Below are 20,328 nucleotides of genomic sequence, written 5' to 3'. Positions count from 1 at the left end.
CAAGGTGGGGGCGTTTGTGTGTGCTTATGGCCAAACAGAGCAGTGCTGTAAGCGCGTGTCTTTTTGGGTGTGAGGTACAGATGCAGACAAGCGCCCCTCAGTCATAGGTAGCAGAGAAACCGCTGCCATTTAATTACAGGTGTCTTATATCAACACCCCCCTCCCGAAAAAAAAAAGCTGAGGCAAGTTGCTTCATTACTGGTGCTCATATGTCTCACAATTTTTGAGGGTGAGCAGTATTTGAGACGATGGGGCCTCTCCGGTGCACAAACCCTTTACTCATTAGGGGAAAAACAGTAAAACATAAAACAGCACAGCTGCGCTCTTGAACACAAGCAACAAGCACCGCCAGCCCTCACAGACGTCCATAACCACGCCTGTGTTTATGGTAAGGGGTCGCCCCTCCCTCCTTCCTCCTCCCTCTTTTGGCCCTACTCCTTCCCTATCTTTCATTTCGGTTCACATGCATAGCCGCCAGTACTACTAGACCAGCGACAAGAGTTTTGCAGCATCGCAGCGGACCGTTTGCGTAGACCTACAGGCGTTGTCCACGTAATTCGGCACATACCCCAGCGTAGACGGCACAACGGAAAACAAAAAAAAAGGGGGGGAAAGAAAGGCAGTTGTATGTGACATGCGTGCGCCCTCTGTCACCATCCCTTCAACGGCTTTACTCAAAAAAGGGGTTGAAAGAGCAAAAAAAACAAAACCAAGAGCGTGCACCCTTGAATACATACGCACACGCACACACACATACTGCCTTCTCTGACTGCCCACAAGTTGGAACTGACCAGAGAAAGGGCAACCATCGAAGCGCAGATGCGGTTTCCTTTATCTGGGGCTGTGAGATGTCTTGCGCTCTCTTAGTCGCGGCACAACATTCCCTAGTCAAACAACACTTGATTTTTTTCATTGTCCCGGTGAGATGAAATGAGGTTCGTTTGTTGTGCGCAAAGAGGGAAGGAAGGCCGTTCAAAAAAAAAAGGAAAAACATGGGTGGAAAGGGAAACGCAGCATGTTCTTCCCTCCCCCAGCATCCTCTCTTCTTTACATTCATCAATCAAAGCGCACACACCCACACGCACATGCGGAAACAGGTGACTGCAAGGAAAGACGGAGGCGCCTCTGAAGAAACCGGCGGAGGAGAGGACGAAGCTGGAAACAGAGACAAAAGAAATGAGAGAAGGCGAAAACAAGTAAGCGGGCAGGCAGTAAAAAAAATGAAAGTATAGCCAGGGAGCAATGACGAGGAGAATACAAAAAAGGAAAGAGCAATTTGAAGTTGAGGCCAAAGTGAGTACATCGAGGGGATTGGGGGGAGTGAGGAAGGAGGAGGGGAATGAGAACAAAAAAAAACAAGAGGTGACAGGAGGAATGATAGCAACTGTTCATGAGAAAAAATACAGCTCAATGAAACAAGGGACGGATGAGCTGGTGAGTGCCGAATGAGCGATGACATGTGGTTGTGCCATCACCGAATTCAGTTGAAATCACATCCAACAAGGTGCCACGGCCTGCCTTGCACCCTCATTTCTTTTCTCGGTGTCTCGCACACATTCCCTGTATTACGCACTCTTCTTCGAGAAGCCATAGAAGACGCTAATGCCCTCGGACGGGATGACGTAGCGACACTCCCTCCACGACTCACAGAGCATCTCCGCAAGCGAGCGGTTGTCCACAACGTAGGCGTCGCCGATGATGTCTTTGATGTGATGGCGCGTCACCTCGATCGCGTTGTAGAAAGGCATCTGACTAAAGAGATGGTGTACGACGTGAGAGTTGTTGATGTAGTGCAGCCAGTCATTGATTATGTAGCCGTAGTTGCGGTCGACGGTGGCGATGGCGCCACGCACAAACGTCCAGTGTTCCTGCGTGTAGTGCGGGATGCGCAGGTCTGAATGCTGGAGGTAGGTGACGTAAAGAAGCCAGAAATTCGTCCAAAGGTAGGGCACGACGTACCAGCAAAAGATGTTGTAGGCGCCGTACCGATAGGTGCAGAGACCCAAGACGAACAGCATAGCAACAATGCCGACGTCAGAAAGCACGATGTCAAGCCGATCGCCCTTGCTGAAGAGCGGCGACGAGGGCTCAAAGTGGTTGGTGCGGCGACCATAGTCCTGACTGGCGATGTTGGTCAATAGGTACACTGGCCAACCAAACGTGAAAATGACAAACATGTTCCACAGCATCACCAACGGCGTCTCCTCGATAAGCTCCATCACACCCTGTTCTTTGCGCGGCACAAACGCCGTGTCTTTGGTGAGGTGGTTTGTGTGCTTGTGATGGTTACCATGGCTGATGCGCCAGCTGTGGTACGGGACGAGGATAGCGGAGTCGAGCAGGAAGCCGACCGTGTTGTTCAGCGAGCGGTACGGACTGAAAGCCTGATGGCCGCATTCGTGAGCAAGCACAAAAATAGCGAAGCCGTTGAGACCCTGAGCTACCCCAAACACGGTCCACGCCGCGAACTTTACGGCGCTGACAACCGCCCAGCTGACGATGTTCGCGCCGGTCACAGCATACACGGCACCCTCGAAGGCAGCCAACAACGGCATCACTGCACGATACATGATAAAGTACAGCGCGATCACCTGGCAGATGTCGCGGAAAACGTAGTACATGCTCCGCATCACTGACCGCTCAAAGTACTTGGCGGGGATTTGGTCCTGAATCTGCCTGATGGTGAGGTCCTTGGGTGGAACCACCACATCGACATCTTTGTTTCGCCCCGCCTTGAGCACGGACTTCATGACTGCAGAGACTACTGGAAGTGGAGTAACGTGTATAGGCGTATGAGGGACGGATGCGTGTCGGCAACGACAGCAAGAACGCTGACTGCGCAGTGTTTCCCTTCACCACCCTTCTCGTACTGCACCTTCGATCGCCCGCTGCAGACGTGTATGAAATTTGGGGGATTACAGGAAAAAGGAGCGCGTGTGTGTGTGTATGTGCCTATGAAGGAGGGGCGGGCTCGAGGGCAACCGTGCGACACGCGAGGGGACAAGGGGACGAAACAACTGAAAAGAGAAGAAGACAATAAATTAAAACGGTCAAACAGAAGCGTCATGGCAGGCCGAAGCAGTGTGGCTCACATGCTTCCGGGTCACACATCACCCCATCCCACCCCCTTGAGCGGTGCTGTTCTGTCTTTCTGAAGCGTTAGGCAGCACGCACCAGCGACGCGTTCAGAAACGCGAGAGGGGATTTTTACTAAACACGAGCGTGCGTTTTTAGACGTCACACAAACCCAGACAACGAGGAAGAGAACTCCGTGTTGCCGCCCTCGCCCCTCATACAACTGTGCTACACCCACCCGCTGTCGCACAGCAGTCGCTAGTAAGCACCCAAGGATAGGCGCTCGGCATACTTGGGCCGTGTCGCCGCAAAATCAAACGATGTGCAGCTGCGCGTCAACTACACAGTTGACAAGAGGCAATAGGGAAGGCATAAAACTGTTTGGTAGGCTCTACGCGTGTGCGCGTACGTGTCTGTGCGCCGCTGTGGAGATGTTTATATACTTCAGGGATATGTAAGCGTCACCAAAGTCAACCATGTACAACAAGTGCGGTGGCGTCTGCTAGAAAGGACAAGAAGAAAACGAGCCGAAGGAAGACAGACATGTGTTACGGGCCCAGTTCAAGTGAAAAGGAACACGAAAAAAAAAAACACAAAAAAAGAAACAAAAAAACACAGACGCATAGAAGGGGGAAAGATAACGAAACAAACGAGCGCACAAAAACACACAAAAAGGATTGCCCGCTTCGCGGAGAGTCTCTCTGGCGCCAAGAGATATGCGGCGCTTTCCTGGCAGGTGCACACACACACACACACACACACACACACACACACACACCGTTATCATGAAAGTGCTTGGAGTGCTTTAATCATGTGTGCTTGCCGGGACTCGCATGCAGATACTAACCGCCGCTGGGACTCTTTTTTCTCTTCTACTCCCACTTCGCCTCTATATTGTGGTGCGGGCGGTATGAGGATAGGGGAGGGGGGGGGGGAGGGGGGGACGGATATGATCACAACTCAGGAGTAGTGTGCCTTCGTCCATACAAAGGTAGCCCCTACTCGCATTCGTCTCCCAGTGATGCTGATACACATGCTAGGTTTCGCTCCTGTTTTTGTCGCTTTTCTTTTGCGCGGGCCCTGCATCCACTCATCCTTGTCTATCCCTTTTCTCAACGCACCGCAGCATCCCATAAATGTGAGTTCCTCTCATTCTCTCATTTTTAGTCCGCATGCCTGTGAGGGGACCGCTGTGGTACACCCCCTGCTGGGCGGTTCCTCCTTTTGGAAATCATACAATGGTCCCGGTTCAAAACCTGACACTCTCATGCTCTCAACACACAAAAAGAATCGCACCGCGAAGCATAGCAAGCACGGACGAAGAGATGTCGCACATGCATATATGTACGCCTGGATGTGTGTGTATGTGTGTGTGCATTGTTTGCGTGTGCATGGAACGAGCGACGAACACGAGCGTCCCCCCGTGAGATTGTGGAGGGGCCGCAAAGTGTAGAAAGAGTGAAAGGGAGGGGAGGGGGGCTAGTTATTTTCTCTTGAACGCTGCTGTTTTTATAGATGTGCAGAAGAAGTGTCCGAAGAGCCGGGTGTGCTTCTCTTCATCCCCCTCGATGTGGGCCACTGGCAAAGCAGTGCAGGTAAAAAAAAATAGGGAAACACACTCGTGAAAGCATATACACACGCGCATAGACTACCAATAAAAAGTCAACAAACCAATCAGATGCGGAAGTAGTACGGGAAAAAAAAGGGGGAAGGCAGGCACATTCCGAAATGATGATGTGGCTGATGACAAGCGAGAAAAAAGAAGAAAAGAGTTTAAAATGAGCCACAATAGAAGATGCCAGTTCACCACAGCAAATAAAAAAAAAGAGGCAACAGCAGAAAAGAGGGAGGGGAGAAATCGTCTTCTCGCTTTTTCTTTGGTTTTTTTTCTTCCTCGATGGCCCCCTCTCCAGCGGCTGAACTGAAAAAAGAATAGGAAAATTGAAACAAAAAAAAGCGAGACAAGAAAAACTGATGCATCTCGAAGACCGTCGTATTCTCTCTGTCGCTTTTGATGAAAGGGAGGGGGAGGGGGAGGGAGAGGGAGAGGGGGAATGAGGGAGCATAGCTCCAATCGCGTACAGGTTTTTTCTCAACGGAGTCCGGCGTGCTGGTGTTACTGCAGACCTTTTCCTGGTACTAATTTGGCGTTGAGGGTGGCCAGGCTTCACCGCCTCACTGGACACCCCATGAATTGAAGAGGGGTTCAAGTAGAAGGTGAGTGATGGTGCAAAGCCACAGCCTTCGCAATTTGCATCCCTACAGCCCCATGGACAACTCCGCCTTTACTTCGAGCCGGTGTCTTGATCCTTTCTCTCACCTCATCGACGTGCTTCGCCGAGGTGCTCTTGCCTAGCACACACACACCCTACGTCTATCCCCACCCTAACACACACGCACACACAACCAGAGAAATAGAAAAAAAGGGTGTCGGAGGCAAAGATAGAGACGGGGAGCAAAAAATCAGCTGAGCGATGGAGGAGAACACTGCAGAAAAGGGCGTAAAATGCCGAGGCAAAACAGAAAGCATTTTTTAACTATCGTCTCTGTACTTTTCCGTCTCCCAAACGCACCAACGCGTGCGACCGTGACGATGCATTTTTGGGAAGAGGCGACCAAGTGGATCTCGCTGTACGTTGGGCGATTCGTCTCTCGGAGGCAGACCCACCACTGCTTCTGATGACCAACGCGCACGCGTGTACGCACTCAAACATGGCACTCAAAACAAGGAAGCCCCTGAACAACGAGAAATGGAAAGCGAAACACAGGAAAGCCCAAATTTATTTTGTAAAAAAAAAAATAACGCAGGCGCGTCACTCCAGAGTACTTGATGCTTTTCTTCGCTTCTTCTTCTGTCTCCTCCGGCGAGAATGCTTCGTAGCGATTCACCTATGACCATGCGGTGGCAAAGAGGAGAGAGAGAAGCGAGCACGCCGTTGGTTGCTCAGTGGGGTGGGAGGGACAGCGGTCCAATATTGAGTAAAAGAAAACCAAAGCCACCCTCTCTTGTGGTGCCCACTTCAGCGATGCGCGACCTCGCGAAATGCAACCCGAGCCAATCGGAAGATATACAGACAGAACAGATCATTGAGATTTTTTTTCATAAACACGGCAAAAATACAAAAACGAAGGGAAAAGAAATGCAGTTACATAGAGCAGGGTTTCTTGGTGCCTGCGGTGTCGGTGCCACATCATGAACGCTGTCAAACAATGTGAACAAATATAAACAACCGAATATATATATATAGATGAGTATCAATTGGAGATGAGGGTGTGGTACACTGGACTAAACGGTGCGAGGTACACACACAAAACACAAGAGTGCACTCGAAAACAAAGAAAAAGTGGGGAAGGGGAGAGGGAGAGGGAGGGGGAGAATGAAACATGAAATCAAGTAGCGACAAAACGAACGTGCACACACGGCGCACGCAATGCATCACAGAGGACTAGTGCTTTTCCTCCGAAACTGATAGCGATACGAACTGGTGCGTGGTGTGTGCCTTCGAGGATGTGTCAAACCTATTGAGCCATTTCTGAAAGATGGAGAGGGCCTCGACCTCCTTCGGGTCGACCGGGTCGCAGATGCGGGTGCCGGGAATAAGTAAAAACACTAGCGGAACAGCGATGAGCGGGGTAATGAGGTGACCAACGATAAGCAACCAGCGCAGGTTGCTAAAGTCACACGGCGCACTGGAGGAAAGAGGCCACACCGTCTCCATCAGGATGGCACCAATCGTGGACGACGTCGACGCACCCATGTTGCTGAAACTCGCCAAAATCGCAAACATCGTGCTCTCGCACCCTTTCGGGCACAGACGAGAGATGAGCATGTTGAGCGGCATATAGTTTAGCATGTAACACACCTCGTAAACGATAGCGTCACCCATGATGAACATGGCGTGATCCGGGATGCCGATGTACAAATTCCAGCGCTCCACGATGATGAGGTCGAAGACACTTGCGAAGACCTGAACAAAAGTGGTGCAGATGAGCGTAACGCGGTAACTCTGCTTGGAGAAGACACGCGCAAAAATGTACACGCCAAAAAGGCCAGCGACGTTGCCAATGAGAGCGCCGATAGTGTAGTAGAAGGTCTGCGAAAAGTTGGGTCCGTTTGGCAAGCACTCAGCATCCGACATGTAAAAATTGTCGGTGCCGCCTGTGATGAGGATGTAAGATACCAGCTGGCACCAACCGAAGAAGTTGGCCTTCATAATCGTCATGGGGATACAGAGAAAGCCGGTGATGCCCAGGATAACTGAGATGCCGATGCAGCCGTAGAGCAGCTCGTGGGTCGTGCCCATGATGTTGAGCACAGTCAAGGCAACAACGCCGACCGTCATGATGATGCTGTAGGCAGCAACGGACACGTTGCGAGAAATGATCTCCTCATTCACTCCAAAGGCGCCACACATGCACATTGGCGTCCGAAAGTCGTCCGGAGCCACCCCGTCGTCAAGCTCTCCAAAACTCACCAGCTCGTCGCCGCTGCTCTGCGGGGAAGACTCGTGAAGTGGCACGGAGGACCTCCTCTCTCTCTTGCTCCCGGTGCTGTCGAAAATCACAACGGCGCTCTTGACCGGCTCAAAGACCCTGCTCTGCGTTTGTGTCTCTTGATTGAGCAGGAAAAGATAGTCCTCCTTTCGCTCGACAGTGTTCTTCTTCTCGCCGTACCAGTTGAAGATGAAAAAGAAGATGCAAAGGCTCTGCAGAGCGGCAGAGATGAAAATGCCAATGGTGGGACGGCCCAGGTCGGAAAGCGGCCCCTGTATGGCGGAGGCAATGACTGCACCCACCATGATGAGAGCCCAGACCCACGAAATCAGGTCCGCTCCAGGAAGAGGGTGACGCTTGATCAAACGGCTGTAGTGACCCTCTGAGAGCACATCAATGTTCGCAATACAGAAGGAGGAGATGAAAATCATACCCCCCGCGATTTCAGCGCTCGACTGCCTGAAGGGCAGCACACCATACACCACAGCGCACAGTGCGCCGGCTATGCATGACAGGGCCATGTACCACCGCTTTGTGTAACCAAAGAAGGGGAAGGTGTCGCTCAGGATGGCTGTCAACGGCTTGATGGAGAAACCCATGGAAGTGATACCGGAGAGGCGCTGGTACATCGCTGTGGTGATGCCGTAATTCTTCATAAACATGGCATATCTTGAGGAGCTGAGAAGTGTCTTTGCCAGCCCTTTGCTGAGGACGTAGACCGCACCCAGTGACAGAACACACTTTGGACCAAACGGCACTACTGCTGTTCCGAAAATTGGGAAGTTTCGCATGAACGGAGCAGCGTTGAAGAGTGCAGCAGTGTCAGGGTGGACGTAGCATGGGTCGTCCTTCCCCACCTGCTGCTGGGGAGGCGCTGGGTAAAGCACGTCACCGCCACTGCGTACGCTTTCAACGGGATGATGAACTTCCATGGCTGCTGAGGTCTGTGTGTCCAAGTGTGATTGTGTGTAATTGGAGGGAGAGGGGGAGGGGGGTAGTGAGCGTAGGGAAGGAAAAAAAAGACGTGAGGCGGGACGAAAAGGGAAGCGGGACAGAGACTTTGCCTGCAGTTGTAGCGGGGGATCGGCGTGATGGAATGCGAACAGAGTGAGGGAGTGCTGCTACAGAGAAATCCCCAGGGAAAGGGGGGGTTGTCTTATGGTGCGCGCTTTGGTGTTATCCCGGAGGAGGGGGAAGGGGAGGGGGAGAGGGAGAGGGGAGAGGAAGACGCAAAGCACAGGTTGAATGAGAGAAAAAGGTTTTGAAGCATAAGGAAACAATTCCTACCAGAAGCAGCAGCAGGCAGCATTGTCAGTGAGAGCGAAGCGTGTGGGCCACATTGCATTCAACATTCACGGAGACTGTTCAGCTATGCAGCACATTCGGACCTCCGTCAGCGCAGCTGATTCACACGGAAACGGAGACCTACTACGGACACAGACAGTTACCCAGCGGCCCTCAGTTGTTGAGAAGGTGCGCGGCGGGGAATACGAAAAAAAAATAGTGGGAGCACTTGTCCTGCACCAACAGCAACAAGACTACACATATATGTATTACCCATCTGCGCCTGTGGTGCTACTTGCCTGTAGGCAACTTCATGAAAAAAAAAGCTCAAAAGAGAAGGAAAGGAGACTTGGGATTCACCAAAGGCAACAGCCTTCGCAACGGGCTAAAGAGCATATGCATCGTCCGTAGCCACAGAAAGGCAAACTTTTGGCCTGAAGTTGTTCCTCCTCCCGAGACAGGGCATGGGGGGAGTTCACCCTCTCAAGCCCCCCTCATGGCGCCTTTACTTGCCCTGAGCCTCGCTGAACACAAATTTAGTGAGACAGGGCCTCTTTTATACAGCATTTCTATGTTTCCCCCTCTTTTAAAGAGGTGCGCCGCAACGGAGGGCTTTGCTCATTGTACGAGTACATCAGAGCAAAGCATAGCGCTCTCAGAGGGAGGGTCAACGCGAGTGTTGGGGAAATGGAACAAACAGAAAAGTAAAAAAAAAAGTATTCAATGATCGCTTTTTCCTTTGTATTCGCAGGGTGTGAGGAAAGGAGTAAGAGGTGGGGGGGGGGGGGCCTGCGCGTGAAAAAAAAATGTTAGGCTGCCATTTTTCCCCTCGAAGGGTCCTCCCGGCGACAAGTGAGGAAAATCAACAAAAAAAGGAAGAGAACGTGGGGGAAAAAAAGTAAGAATGAAACACACGAAACACATCGACAAAAAAAATCACACAAGGAAAAAGACAGACTAAAAAAGGGGGCAGAGTTCACTGAACGTCTTACGCTTTTATCTTGCTTCGCTCTTCTTTGCTTCACTGTGTGTTGAATCAAGGGATTCTCTTGTTTTTTCAATGCGAAGGCAGCACCTATGAGGGGGAAAAATCACAAGATCAACGCAGGGAGAGCAAGAACTACCAGCCAGACTACAATGAAGACGGGAAAAAAACACGTACACGCCACCCAGCGCCACAGGCCCTCATAACAACACAGAAAAGGGGGGAATGGTGCTTGAAGGAAAATAAAAAACAGGGGTCAGCTAAAATAGATAGGCGAGGGAGTTAGGAGGGATCACATGAACAAGAGACCGAAGCAACGTCCTTTACAGTGGGGTAACAAAGAGGAGGGGGACAGGGAGAAAATAAAGGAAATCGGTCAATCTTGCGCAACCAAAGTCGCACTTCCTGTGACAAAATGTGAGATGCGTTGGTGTTGAATACGTGTGTGAACGGTTGCCTGTCTGCCCTGCAGGTGCAGGTGAGTGCCAGGGTGGCCGATGGCACATGTAACCTGAAACCTCGTAAAAAGGCAAGAAACACACACACACACTTCCCCGTGAAGAAAAAAGCGCACAGATATGCTACAACATCAAATCGATGCGAAGTCAAGATCAAAGTAAACGGTGCCTGCGCAGTAGTGAGGGCTTCTCTAATGGCTCAACACGAGCAACCAAAAAAAGACAGTACAGAAAAAAATTGAAAACAGAAAACAGTTTTTATCACGTAAAGGCGCTTAGGTGGCACTATCAACAATGCATACGAAGCAAAGTGCGCTACATGGCTGGGGCGCTGACACCCTGAGCAAAGAACGTGGCCGAGACGATGGCTGTGACCAAGAGAGTAAAGATCCATCCCCCGTACATCTTCAGCACCATAAGCCAGCGAATATTCAGGAAGCCGACATCGACGATGCTGATGGCAATGACACCGCCAGTGATGCAGTGAGTGGACGAAACGGGAATGCCATAGCCGGAGGCGAAGGAAACCACAAGCGCAGCGGCCAGCTCCGCAGAGAAGCCACGGCTCGGTGTGATGACAGTCAGGTCCTCCCCCATCAGACGCATCAGTCGAATACCAAAGGTGGCAAGACCCAGAACAAGACCGGAACCACCGAGGCACAACACCCAGATCTCGACAGAGGACTTCTTCGTCACACTGCCGGTCTGGTAGATTTGGTAGATGGCGGCGAGCGGGCCTACGGCGTTACTTACATCGCTGGCACCGTGGGCGAAGGAAGCGCAGATGGCGGTGAAGACTTGCAGGTACCGGAAGACACGCTCGGCACGCCAGTTGTACTGTTGGACCTGGAGGCCGCTGGATCCAGTGACCTGAAGCTCCTCTGACTGATCCGAATCGGAGGACTCTGACTCGGTGACAACGTTGCCAGTGACCTCACGAGGCTTGCACACGTCCTTCTCATTGTCCGGCGCGCGCTGATTGGAGCTCCCCGACGTTTCCGGGCGCTCACGAGCCGCAGCGAGAGCACGCACCTCATCACGGTCTACCAACCGCTTCAGGAGAGGGATGAAGGCACATGAGATCACGCCAGCGGCGGCGCCAATGCACGCCGCAACCCAGGCAGCCTTGTTCACATCCCACTTGAGCCGCTTCGACGCGCCTTTGAATAGCACGAAGAAGGACTCCAGGAAGAAGGCGATGGCGACAATGATAGGCAGGGTGTACATTGCGCGCTTCACACAGTTCTTCGGGCGAAGCACCAAAAAGCGAACTAGGCTGTAGATGATAGACGCCACGGCACCGGTGAGTGCAGGAGAAATAAACCAAGAGGCGACAATCGGGGCGACACCGTCAAAGAACGGGAAGTCGTTCTTTTTCTTCGCCCAGTTCACACCACCGGCGCCACCGTAAACCAGCGCGAAGCCGATTACGCCGCCACAGATGCTGTGGGTCGAAGAGACGGGAAGGCGCAGCCAAGTGGCAACAGATAGCCAGCAGAAGGCGGCACCGCAGGCACAAAGCATACCGTACATGAAGACATACGGCTGCTTTTCGAAGTTGCTGGACTCGGCGATCCCGCCGGAGATGGTCGATGTCACCTCACCACCGAGTAGCACGGCACCGGAGAACTCACAAATGGAGGCAACGATGACAATCTGCGTGAGGGTGAGAATCTTCGCACCGTACGTGGTACCAAAGGCGTTAGCCAAATCATTCATGCCCACACCGGCGCCAGTGAGGAACGAGACGAAGCCGCCCACAACGACGATCCACAAGTACGGGTTGACTTCGGTCATTTTGTCAATACTCCGGTGAGTCCGTTAGGGCTGTGAAACGGGGCAGGGAAAAGAGGGGGTGCGGAGAAAGAAAACAAAATATATCCAAAGCGAATGAAAATGTTTGAGTGCAACCGTGTACGATTGGCCTACTGAACAAAAAAAAAGGGAAGTACACACACAGAGAGAGAGAAAGAGAGAGACGACAAGTGAGTGAGTGAGCACGCCAGTGAGGAAATACACGGAGAGGAACGATATAAAGATGGAGGTGTGCTATGCCTACAAATAGAGATGGTGAAGAGTTTGTCAGGTAGAGGGAGCCAAACGAAGACGTCTCCCAGCGAAACCGTCGTGCTAAAAAAAAAAAAGACTAAGAAAAAACGGAAGATCAGTTTGTCGTAATGATAACTAAATAAGATATACTTTTTTCAAAGACCGCGTCAGTTGCAGTGTAAAGGAGTGCGTTGTTCGTGATAGTAGCCGTGGTCGTCGAGTGCAAACCAGTTGTGGTTCGTATGTCTGGTGGAAGAGGAGAATCGAGAGATGCAGGAAGGAGTGATCACATTCCTCGGCAGGGGCGCGTAACACGAGAAGCAGAGGCAAGAAGAAGAATGCATATATATATATATATATATATAACCCTAGCAGTTCTGTTGATACGGCTGATGCTCCCCGTGGGGAGATGCCGTCGGCTGAGGAGGAGGACACCATTTCAAAAACCAAGAGACCCCCTCCTTCTACTCGCGTACAGTGAGTTGAACATGTCACACACAAGATACTTGTCAGCGAGGGAACCAACAACAAAAAAAAACATCATGGCGACGAACCCTAGGCTGAGTGATAAAGGTGAGAACAGCTCAGAGCGGTTCACAGCCTTCGAGGTGCTCACTACACAGGGAATACGTGCACCATCGCTTTCGGTCTCCAACCCAAGTGATTGCTCTCGTTTAATTCTCTGCACTCGAAGCGTGTGGAAATGACCACCGTGGATGCTGTCATTTATTTTTTTAATCAATATCATTTGAAATTTATTCTACAAGCCTGTCGCGCAGTATCATCGCGCTCTAGAGCTGCTCCGAGTTGAAAAAAAAACGAGAGCGCGAGCAGACGGAACGGAGTCCGTGTCGTGTGCAGTAGCAGTAGCATGGAAATCGCTTCATAAATACAGGCAGAGGTGGCACCGCAAGCTGATCTTTTTTTTTAAGGAAGTACAACGCAAAAGAAAAAAAACAGAAAGCAAGAAGACCAAGAGAAAATCGGACATTTAGCGAAACAGTTTAAAGTGCCTACTCTTCCGTACACTGTGAGCTAGACCCACTATACACCACCGGCCCCAACTAGTCACAGACCCAGTATGCCATGTGGGAGTCGGCGGTACACGCACACTGCAGCAATGCCAACCCAGTCACTTGAGTGCCGCATCTGGCCGCAACCACTGCCCACCCCAGGTACGCAAGTCGCATCTCAGCCACCCCCATCACCACCTCAGTCACAACGCAGTGCATCCATCAGGGGTGACTCAGACTCGCCCACCACTGGGCAACGAGGGCTGGGTGGTATACGTTCCAGACACCCTCGCACCTCCACGCATGACATGGGCGGGACACACCTGCTCGGCGTAGCAGGCCTGCAACGTAGCCACGCCACACAAGGACACCCACCACAAACAGCAGGAGCGAGGCATCGCCCTGGCGTGTCACGACGTAGTAGGTGCTTGGCCTCCCCCCTCCCCTCTCCCACCCTGATGTGTCCACGCTAAGGAGTGTGCACTATCGTGTCCTCACGAGCAGGGAAGGAAAGGTCGGTGGAGGATCGAATGAACATCTGCTACGCACAGTACAAGTCGACAAGCTGATGTGGAAGTGGGAGAGCAACAAGGGGTGATTTTAAGTGGTTCAGTTTAATCCTCTGAGAACATCACCCGGCACGGGTGCAGGTGAACCAAGAAGAAAAAAGTTGTGGTGGTGGTCGGCCAAAGCAGCACGGAGGATACGGGAAAAGACGCAAAGAAAACCGCACAAAACAAAAAGACGGGGAAATAGCGAAGGTGTGGGGAGTCTGGTCTGCGGGTTATCTAGAAGCTCAGCTCACCAACGATGCCCCCATATTCTTTGAACGGATACTCAATTGTAATGCGACCCTCATAGCTGTCACCCACACCGCTGTACAAGTCGCTCTTTCCATCCTCGCGCATGACAATGCCGGATGCGAAAACACAATCCTCAAGAAAGGGCCGCTTTATCGGACCGGGCGGATAGCAGGACGTCGTCCCGATGATTTGCTCGGCCTCGAGCTGGCGTGTCTCGGCGTCAAAGACGAAGGAAATATTTACATACACTTGGAGTGGCTGCCCAGATGGCGTGATGTCAGAGTACGCGGCGTGGGCAATACACCCAACTTTTCCACTTGACAGCAAGTATGCCTGGTTCACACCACCCCATGTATCCGGCTTGATAAAATCGATCGGCTTCGCCGACGCGATTGCCTCAGTGGTGAGATCGTCCACTGTGTCGACTGTGGTGAACCCCACATACACTTCCTCTTTTGTGCGAACGCGGGAGAAAACACCGAGTCGGCCATCCTGAAGCGGAACAACGCGAATATCCTTCATATAATCGGGACCTGTGGTGAAGTATGTCAACTTCTCAGGTGTGCCACGGTAGAAGTGGCCGTAGTACGTGACGACTTTTTCACCCTCCTTGCGGACATGAGTACCCCCAAAGATCATCTCCCCATTAACATTTTGGACGTAAGGATCTTCGAGATCCAGTCTGAGCCCCGGCACCGCTGTGAACTCATCCTTCCCCGTCTCTTCGAAGAGACACACATGAGAGTTGGCCCACTCTTCGCGCTTCTCGACACGCCCGTAGACGTGAGTCGTACCCTTGTACTTGAAAGGAACCGAGCAGTTGTACACGTCATAGCCTTCTACACCCTTGAAAGTGAGGAGAGCGCTGTCGTAGATGTGCTTGTTGGCCTCGAAGGCCGCCTTGAGCTCCTTCAACGACACCATTTATACACTTTACCAATAAGCAGTATACACGACTTGAGGAGAATACGTAAGTTTTTTTTTCGGGAAGGGAGGGGGGGGTGGGTGGTGGTGGTGGTGGTGGTGGTGGTGTACACGGTTCAGGGGGAAAGCTGTACACTGTAACACACCGACGGTTGTAGCGATGGGACACAAAGTGGAGACGAAAGAGAGGGCGCTAGCGAATCCGTACAGAGATGCACAGTCAATAGGAGGGATAAAAAAAAAAGAATCGTGGCAACGAATGGAGGGGGGGGGTTGGTGGGTGGGGGTTCGCCTGCTGCAATGTCGCAACGACGCAAATGAAATGCAAACCTCTACGAGTACCCGGTGCATCACGCCAAAAAAATATATACAAAATAATTGCCCACACAGAGGCAGCAGCGGGGAAAGGAAATGATTTCAAATGTGGACCAGGCCAACAAAGAGGCGAAGGGGAAAGCAACAGAGAGAAATGGAAAGGGGAGGATGATACAGCAAAACGAGCATTGGTGCTGGCGCCCACATACTTGTGATGTGGAATCAGAAATCGAAGGGAGTGTGACCGTGGCTACGTGTGCCCTCGAACCCGATCACACATCGCAATGGGCTTGCAAAGCATCACCGGAACGAAACAGCCCAAGTCATCCGCGCATGTGTCAGATGCATAGTGTTGTAGTGTGGAGCGATGAGCGAAAAACTTCACCTCACTCTTCACCATGTGTGTATGTGAAGATAGTGTCTATCACACCACTTCCCGCAGTGGGGATGCTGTATGCTGACGTGCTCGCTTTTCTCCTCCATATCATCCGGTGAATGTTGAAACGAAATTGAAGTGGAGAGAGGGACAATTGGGGTCAATTGACGCTCGTGTGTGCGTGTGTGTCTTTTCTGTGTATAACACACACATTGGTGCGTCTGTTTGGTGTTCGAGGCGGGGATGAAGCAAAGTGGAAAGGGGAAAAAGAGAGACGTATGTACACCGGCACACACAGACACAAACCAAAACACACAGAAACAGGGACAGAGAGAACACCTCTGGAAAGCACGCAGGCACCGGCACTGGCAAAACTGTTGTAGAGATGAGAGAGATGGAAACGGAAAACAAAGCAATATCAAAATAACCGGGAGAGGGTTCAAAGGGATGTTGATCGAAGGGAGGAAGGCTTGAAGAAAACGGTAAAGAGTGGGATAAAGAAATAATCCACATCACGTCAAACAACCGAATTCAGATAAAAATCATTTTGAGAGCAGCGAAAAAAAAAACGGGGGAAAAAAGAGAAGCGGGGAAACATTGAAGTGAAAAGGAGAAGAGGAAAAACAGAGAGAAGACACGAACCAACACAAATGTGTACCCCAGCGCTTCAATCAACATCGTGCGCTGTGAGTCATCACTAGAGAGATATCAAAGGGAAAAGGAGAGAGGTGTAGGCGTGATAAGAAGGGAAAACAGCAAGCGGCAGAGTGAGAAGAGACCCCCAAAAAAAAAGCCATTCACGGGTTGGTGTCATCGCGCGTGGACTTTTCGCGTGAAAGAGCGTGTGCTTGTATCACAATGTGTAAGCGTGTCCACAGAAGTGATGTTTTGTGCAGATGGCGGGGCGAGGCAATGGTGATTAAGTGGTCAGTGCCTCCGACTCTCCGACTTGTCCTCTTACGCTCCATTCCTTTTCTTCTTATTTTACTTGGGTGCGCACGCGTCGAGGGAAAGCGATGAAAACGAAAGATGGAGAGGGAAAAACAGCAACATCCAAAACAAAACGAAAAGGGAGGGAGGGAGGCCAAAATAAAATAAAAGGAAAGAAAGCTACAGCGAGAGAACACACACGTATACGCAAACATCTCGCCTATCCACAACACGAAAGGATGTGCTGTTCTTCTGGAGAGTTATCTCAATACACTTGGAAATGCGTGTGAAGGCGGGTGGGTTCAAAAACGTGTATAATAATCACAGCGCATCGCCGCTTCACTCCTGTTCGACGCCCCTTTTCTCTGTTGCGCTGACTTGTTCCACCCTTGAATGACGCCGCCCCCCCCCTTCTTCCGCGAGCATTTATTTTCGTTGACCCTCTGCATCGTATTCGGCTTGGCCTCGGCTTCTACATCATTTTTGACACAGCGCCCCTACCGCACACTCAGAACCCAAGAAACCATTGTGAGCATGGCCCCATGCGCCCGGGTTAGAGAACAAACAATCATAACAGATAGCGAAAAATGGTCTAGGGAAGAAACATGCCAAGGCAGCGCCATTAACATACCCATCAACCACACATACATACACACATACACACACGCGTATCGGTTAAATGCAGCACACACCCCGATCAAGAGAACAAAACCCGAAGAAGAACTAAAAACAGGTGAGGGAGAAGAAGGAGCTGAAAGGGGTGAAGCACGGAAGCGGGAGAAAATGGCAAACAGATCACAAGAAGGGGAGGTCGATGACAGAGGGGGAGAAGGGAGGGGGGGGGGGGGGCAAACACCGATGATTCATCTTTCACTCCATCAGCGTCATCGAGACGAACAAAGAGAAGCAAAGAAAAAGAAATATAAATAAGCGGCGGTGCCGTGAGTGAGGGAAACGAGCAAGAAACCTAAAAACATATCAAAGAGGCAGCACATAAGAGGTGAAAAAAAGTCGCAGCAATGAAAAGAAATAAAGGGAAAAACCTGCATCGTTAGTCCATTTTTCCCGATCCCAAAAATACAGCACAAATTCTTCTGCCACTTTATCATCGTGTCCTCAATGGGGCGTGGCCAGATGGGTGAGTGGGTTTGAGAGAGTATGTGTGTGTGTGTGTGTGTGTGTTGAATGCAGCAACAGATGGCGATGAAGATATGCGCTGTGGTTTCGAAGAGATGAATAAGGAAGAGGGGATGCTGAGCACCACCCTGTGCATTCATCGCTCTACGGACTCTCTATTTGAGAATGCATGTCTTTCCGTGTGGGAGCACAAAGCTGTGATCCCAGTGACTCCTGCCCTTGTCCCTTTGTGTAAATGCGTGTGAAAGTACATTTGTGTGTGTGTGTGTTGGGGGGAGGGGGGAGGGGTGCTTCTCGACAAAACTGAACCGAAAACGAAAGAGATACAAGAAAAACAGCGCGTGCATGTTATTTGTATGGGCGCCCTCCTTGATATGCTTAAGAGGGTGTACATGTTCGCGTGTAGGTCAGTCTCTGCACATATGTGCGTGTATGTATGCGGATGTGAAGGGACGCAAAGGACAAATAGGGAAGCTCAAAACGTGAGCTGATCAACGATTGCACCAAACCCTTCAAACGGGTAGTCGATGGTGATGCGGCCCTCACAGGTGTCGCCAAGCCCGCTGTACAGATCGCATTTTCCATCATCACGCATCACGATACCAGACGAGAAGGCGCAATCGTTGAGCTTATCCACCTTGAAGGGGTAGTCCGGGTAGCACTTTCGCGTGCCAATGATGCGCTCCTTATGTGCTTCCTTCGTGTCAGGATCGAGGACAAATGAGTAGTTCAAATACACCGACGTGGGGATACCCTTTTCGGTCTTGCTGTTGTAACTGTAGTGAGCAATGCAGCCAATCTTGCCGGAGGTGAGGAGGTACGCCTGATTCACACCGCCCCACGCACCGGCGTGAAGTACATTAAGCGGTTCTGCCTCATTAACCACCTTCTGCGTCAACTCGCTCAGATCGTCGATGATGGTGAAGCCGATGCACGTATAAGCCTCTGTCTTGGGGCGGGAGAAGACACCGATCCGGCCATCCTGAAGCTCCACACAACGAATGTCCTTCATGTTGTCAGGACCTGTGGTAAAGTAGAGGTTTTGCTCGATCCCGCCACGAAAAAAGTCACAGTAGTAGTTGAAGACGCGACCGCTTGCCTTGCGGATGCGCGTGCCGCCGAACAAAGCTTCCCCCTTCACCTTGGACACGTACGGGTCCTCCAAACACCCCATAATCCCATCTGGCACGACCGTGAACTCATCCTTTCCCGTCTCCACGAAAAGACGTACATGAGAGTTGGCCCACTCCTCACGCGGCTCCACACGGCCGTAGATGTGAGTTGTGCCCTTGTATTTGAAAGGAACCGAGCAGTTGTACACATCATAGCCTTCTACACCCTTGAAAGTGAGGAGAGCGCTGTCGTAGATACGCCTATTGGCCTCAAACTCGACCTTGGCCTCTTGAACCACTTCAAACGTGTTCATCTCGCTGTCAAGTCGAAGTCTGTGCGTGTGTGTGAGGGGGGGATGAATAGTGGGCAAGGCCTCGACCCTCTGTAAACGGCAAAGGAAAGAAGAGGTGATTTGCCTCCGCACCAACGGTAGCCGAAGAGACGACAAACAAAGGCAAACAAATCGATGCACAGCGGATAAGCAAAGGAGCTCTACGTAAGGGTATGTGTGCGTGTGTGTATGTGTGTGGTTGATTGCCTGTGATTCGTGTGCCCGCCCAGCGCCATAAATAGAAGAACCTGTTGAGCCAATCGAATAAAGATATATATACACACACATGTATACATGTATCACCAGAGGTGTGGAAATGAGACAGGGAGATGGAAGGACAGCGAAAAGCGCCGTGGGAGGGGGGGGGGGAGAGGAGCGCATACGTACCGAGGGTACACACGTACGTTTGTGATGAGGCGGTGTGCGTTGGCGTGACTTGTTCTTTTGTGAGGGACTGTCAGAGCCGAATAAGCCGCAACATGACGCCAGGATGGAGGCAAGGAAGCAGGGGACTACCAATGCATCACGTTCTCACACCTTGAGTCACGCAGAGTGAGCACGGAGAGCTGTGTAGATTACCTACTAATGCAGCAGCACCGAAGCAGTTGGCGAGGAGGGGGGGGGAGCGGAGAGGGGGCTACAAACATACGCATACTTGAATTGTGGGAAGAAGGTGGTAGCTGATACTGCACTGAAGGGAAGAGCAAAGGAGGAATGATATACAGCCGGTCTCCCCGCGCAGGGAAGGGGGTGGGCGTTCCTTGTCATAAAAAAAAAAGGGGGGAGGGCAAATGAGGAAACGACAGCATGCAAAACAACGAGACACGGAAAAACGCCATAGTTACGAATAGAACCCTGAAAGGGAGACTTTGGAACCAGATAAGCCCATTTGAAAGGTTGAGAAGGGGGAGAGGCACCTCTCAAATTGCGCACACGCACGCATACACAAGAGATGGGAATCAAAGAGAGGAAAGAAACTCGGCAAGATGAGAAAAATGAAATAGACATCGACGTCTGCGCGTCTGACCTTCAAAACACCAC

The 20,328-nt window shown here is 51.3% G+C and overlaps 2 protein-coding genes across 2 annotated transcripts; both read right to left on the bottom strand.

Annotated features, from left to right (window-relative positions):
• Positions 1-14,146: 14,146 nt before the first annotated feature.
• Positions 14,147-15,085, bottom strand: JKF63_07692 (uncharacterized protein; the record flags this gene model as incomplete). Its single annotated transcript, XM_067903623.1, has 1 exon — positions 14,147-15,085. The coding sequence occupies one exon, from the start codon at positions 15,083-15,085 to the stop codon at positions 14,147-14,149; it is 939 nt and encodes a 312-aa protein (XP_067759104.1).
• Positions 15,086-17,979: 2,894 nt separating this feature from the next.
• On the bottom strand, positions 17,980-19,269 carry JKF63_07691 (uncharacterized protein; the record flags this gene model as incomplete). Its single annotated transcript, XM_067903622.1, has 1 exon — positions 17,980-19,269. One exon carries the CDS (start codon positions 19,267-19,269, stop codon positions 18,319-18,321), a length of 951 nt encoding a protein of 316 aa, XP_067759103.1. The 3' UTR covers positions 17,980-18,318.
• Positions 19,270-20,328: the final 1,059 nt, after the last annotated feature.

Source organism: Porcisia hertigi, chromosome 10 (genome assembly GCF_017918235.1).
Source record: "Porcisia hertigi strain C119 chromosome 10, whole genome shotgun sequence".
In the NCBI taxonomy this organism is placed as follows: Eukaryota; Euglenozoa; class Kinetoplastea; order Trypanosomatida; family Trypanosomatidae; genus Porcisia; species Porcisia hertigi.
The sequence above is the reverse complement of the archived record's forward strand: the minus strand, read 5'-3'. Positions and strand labels throughout refer to the sequence as shown.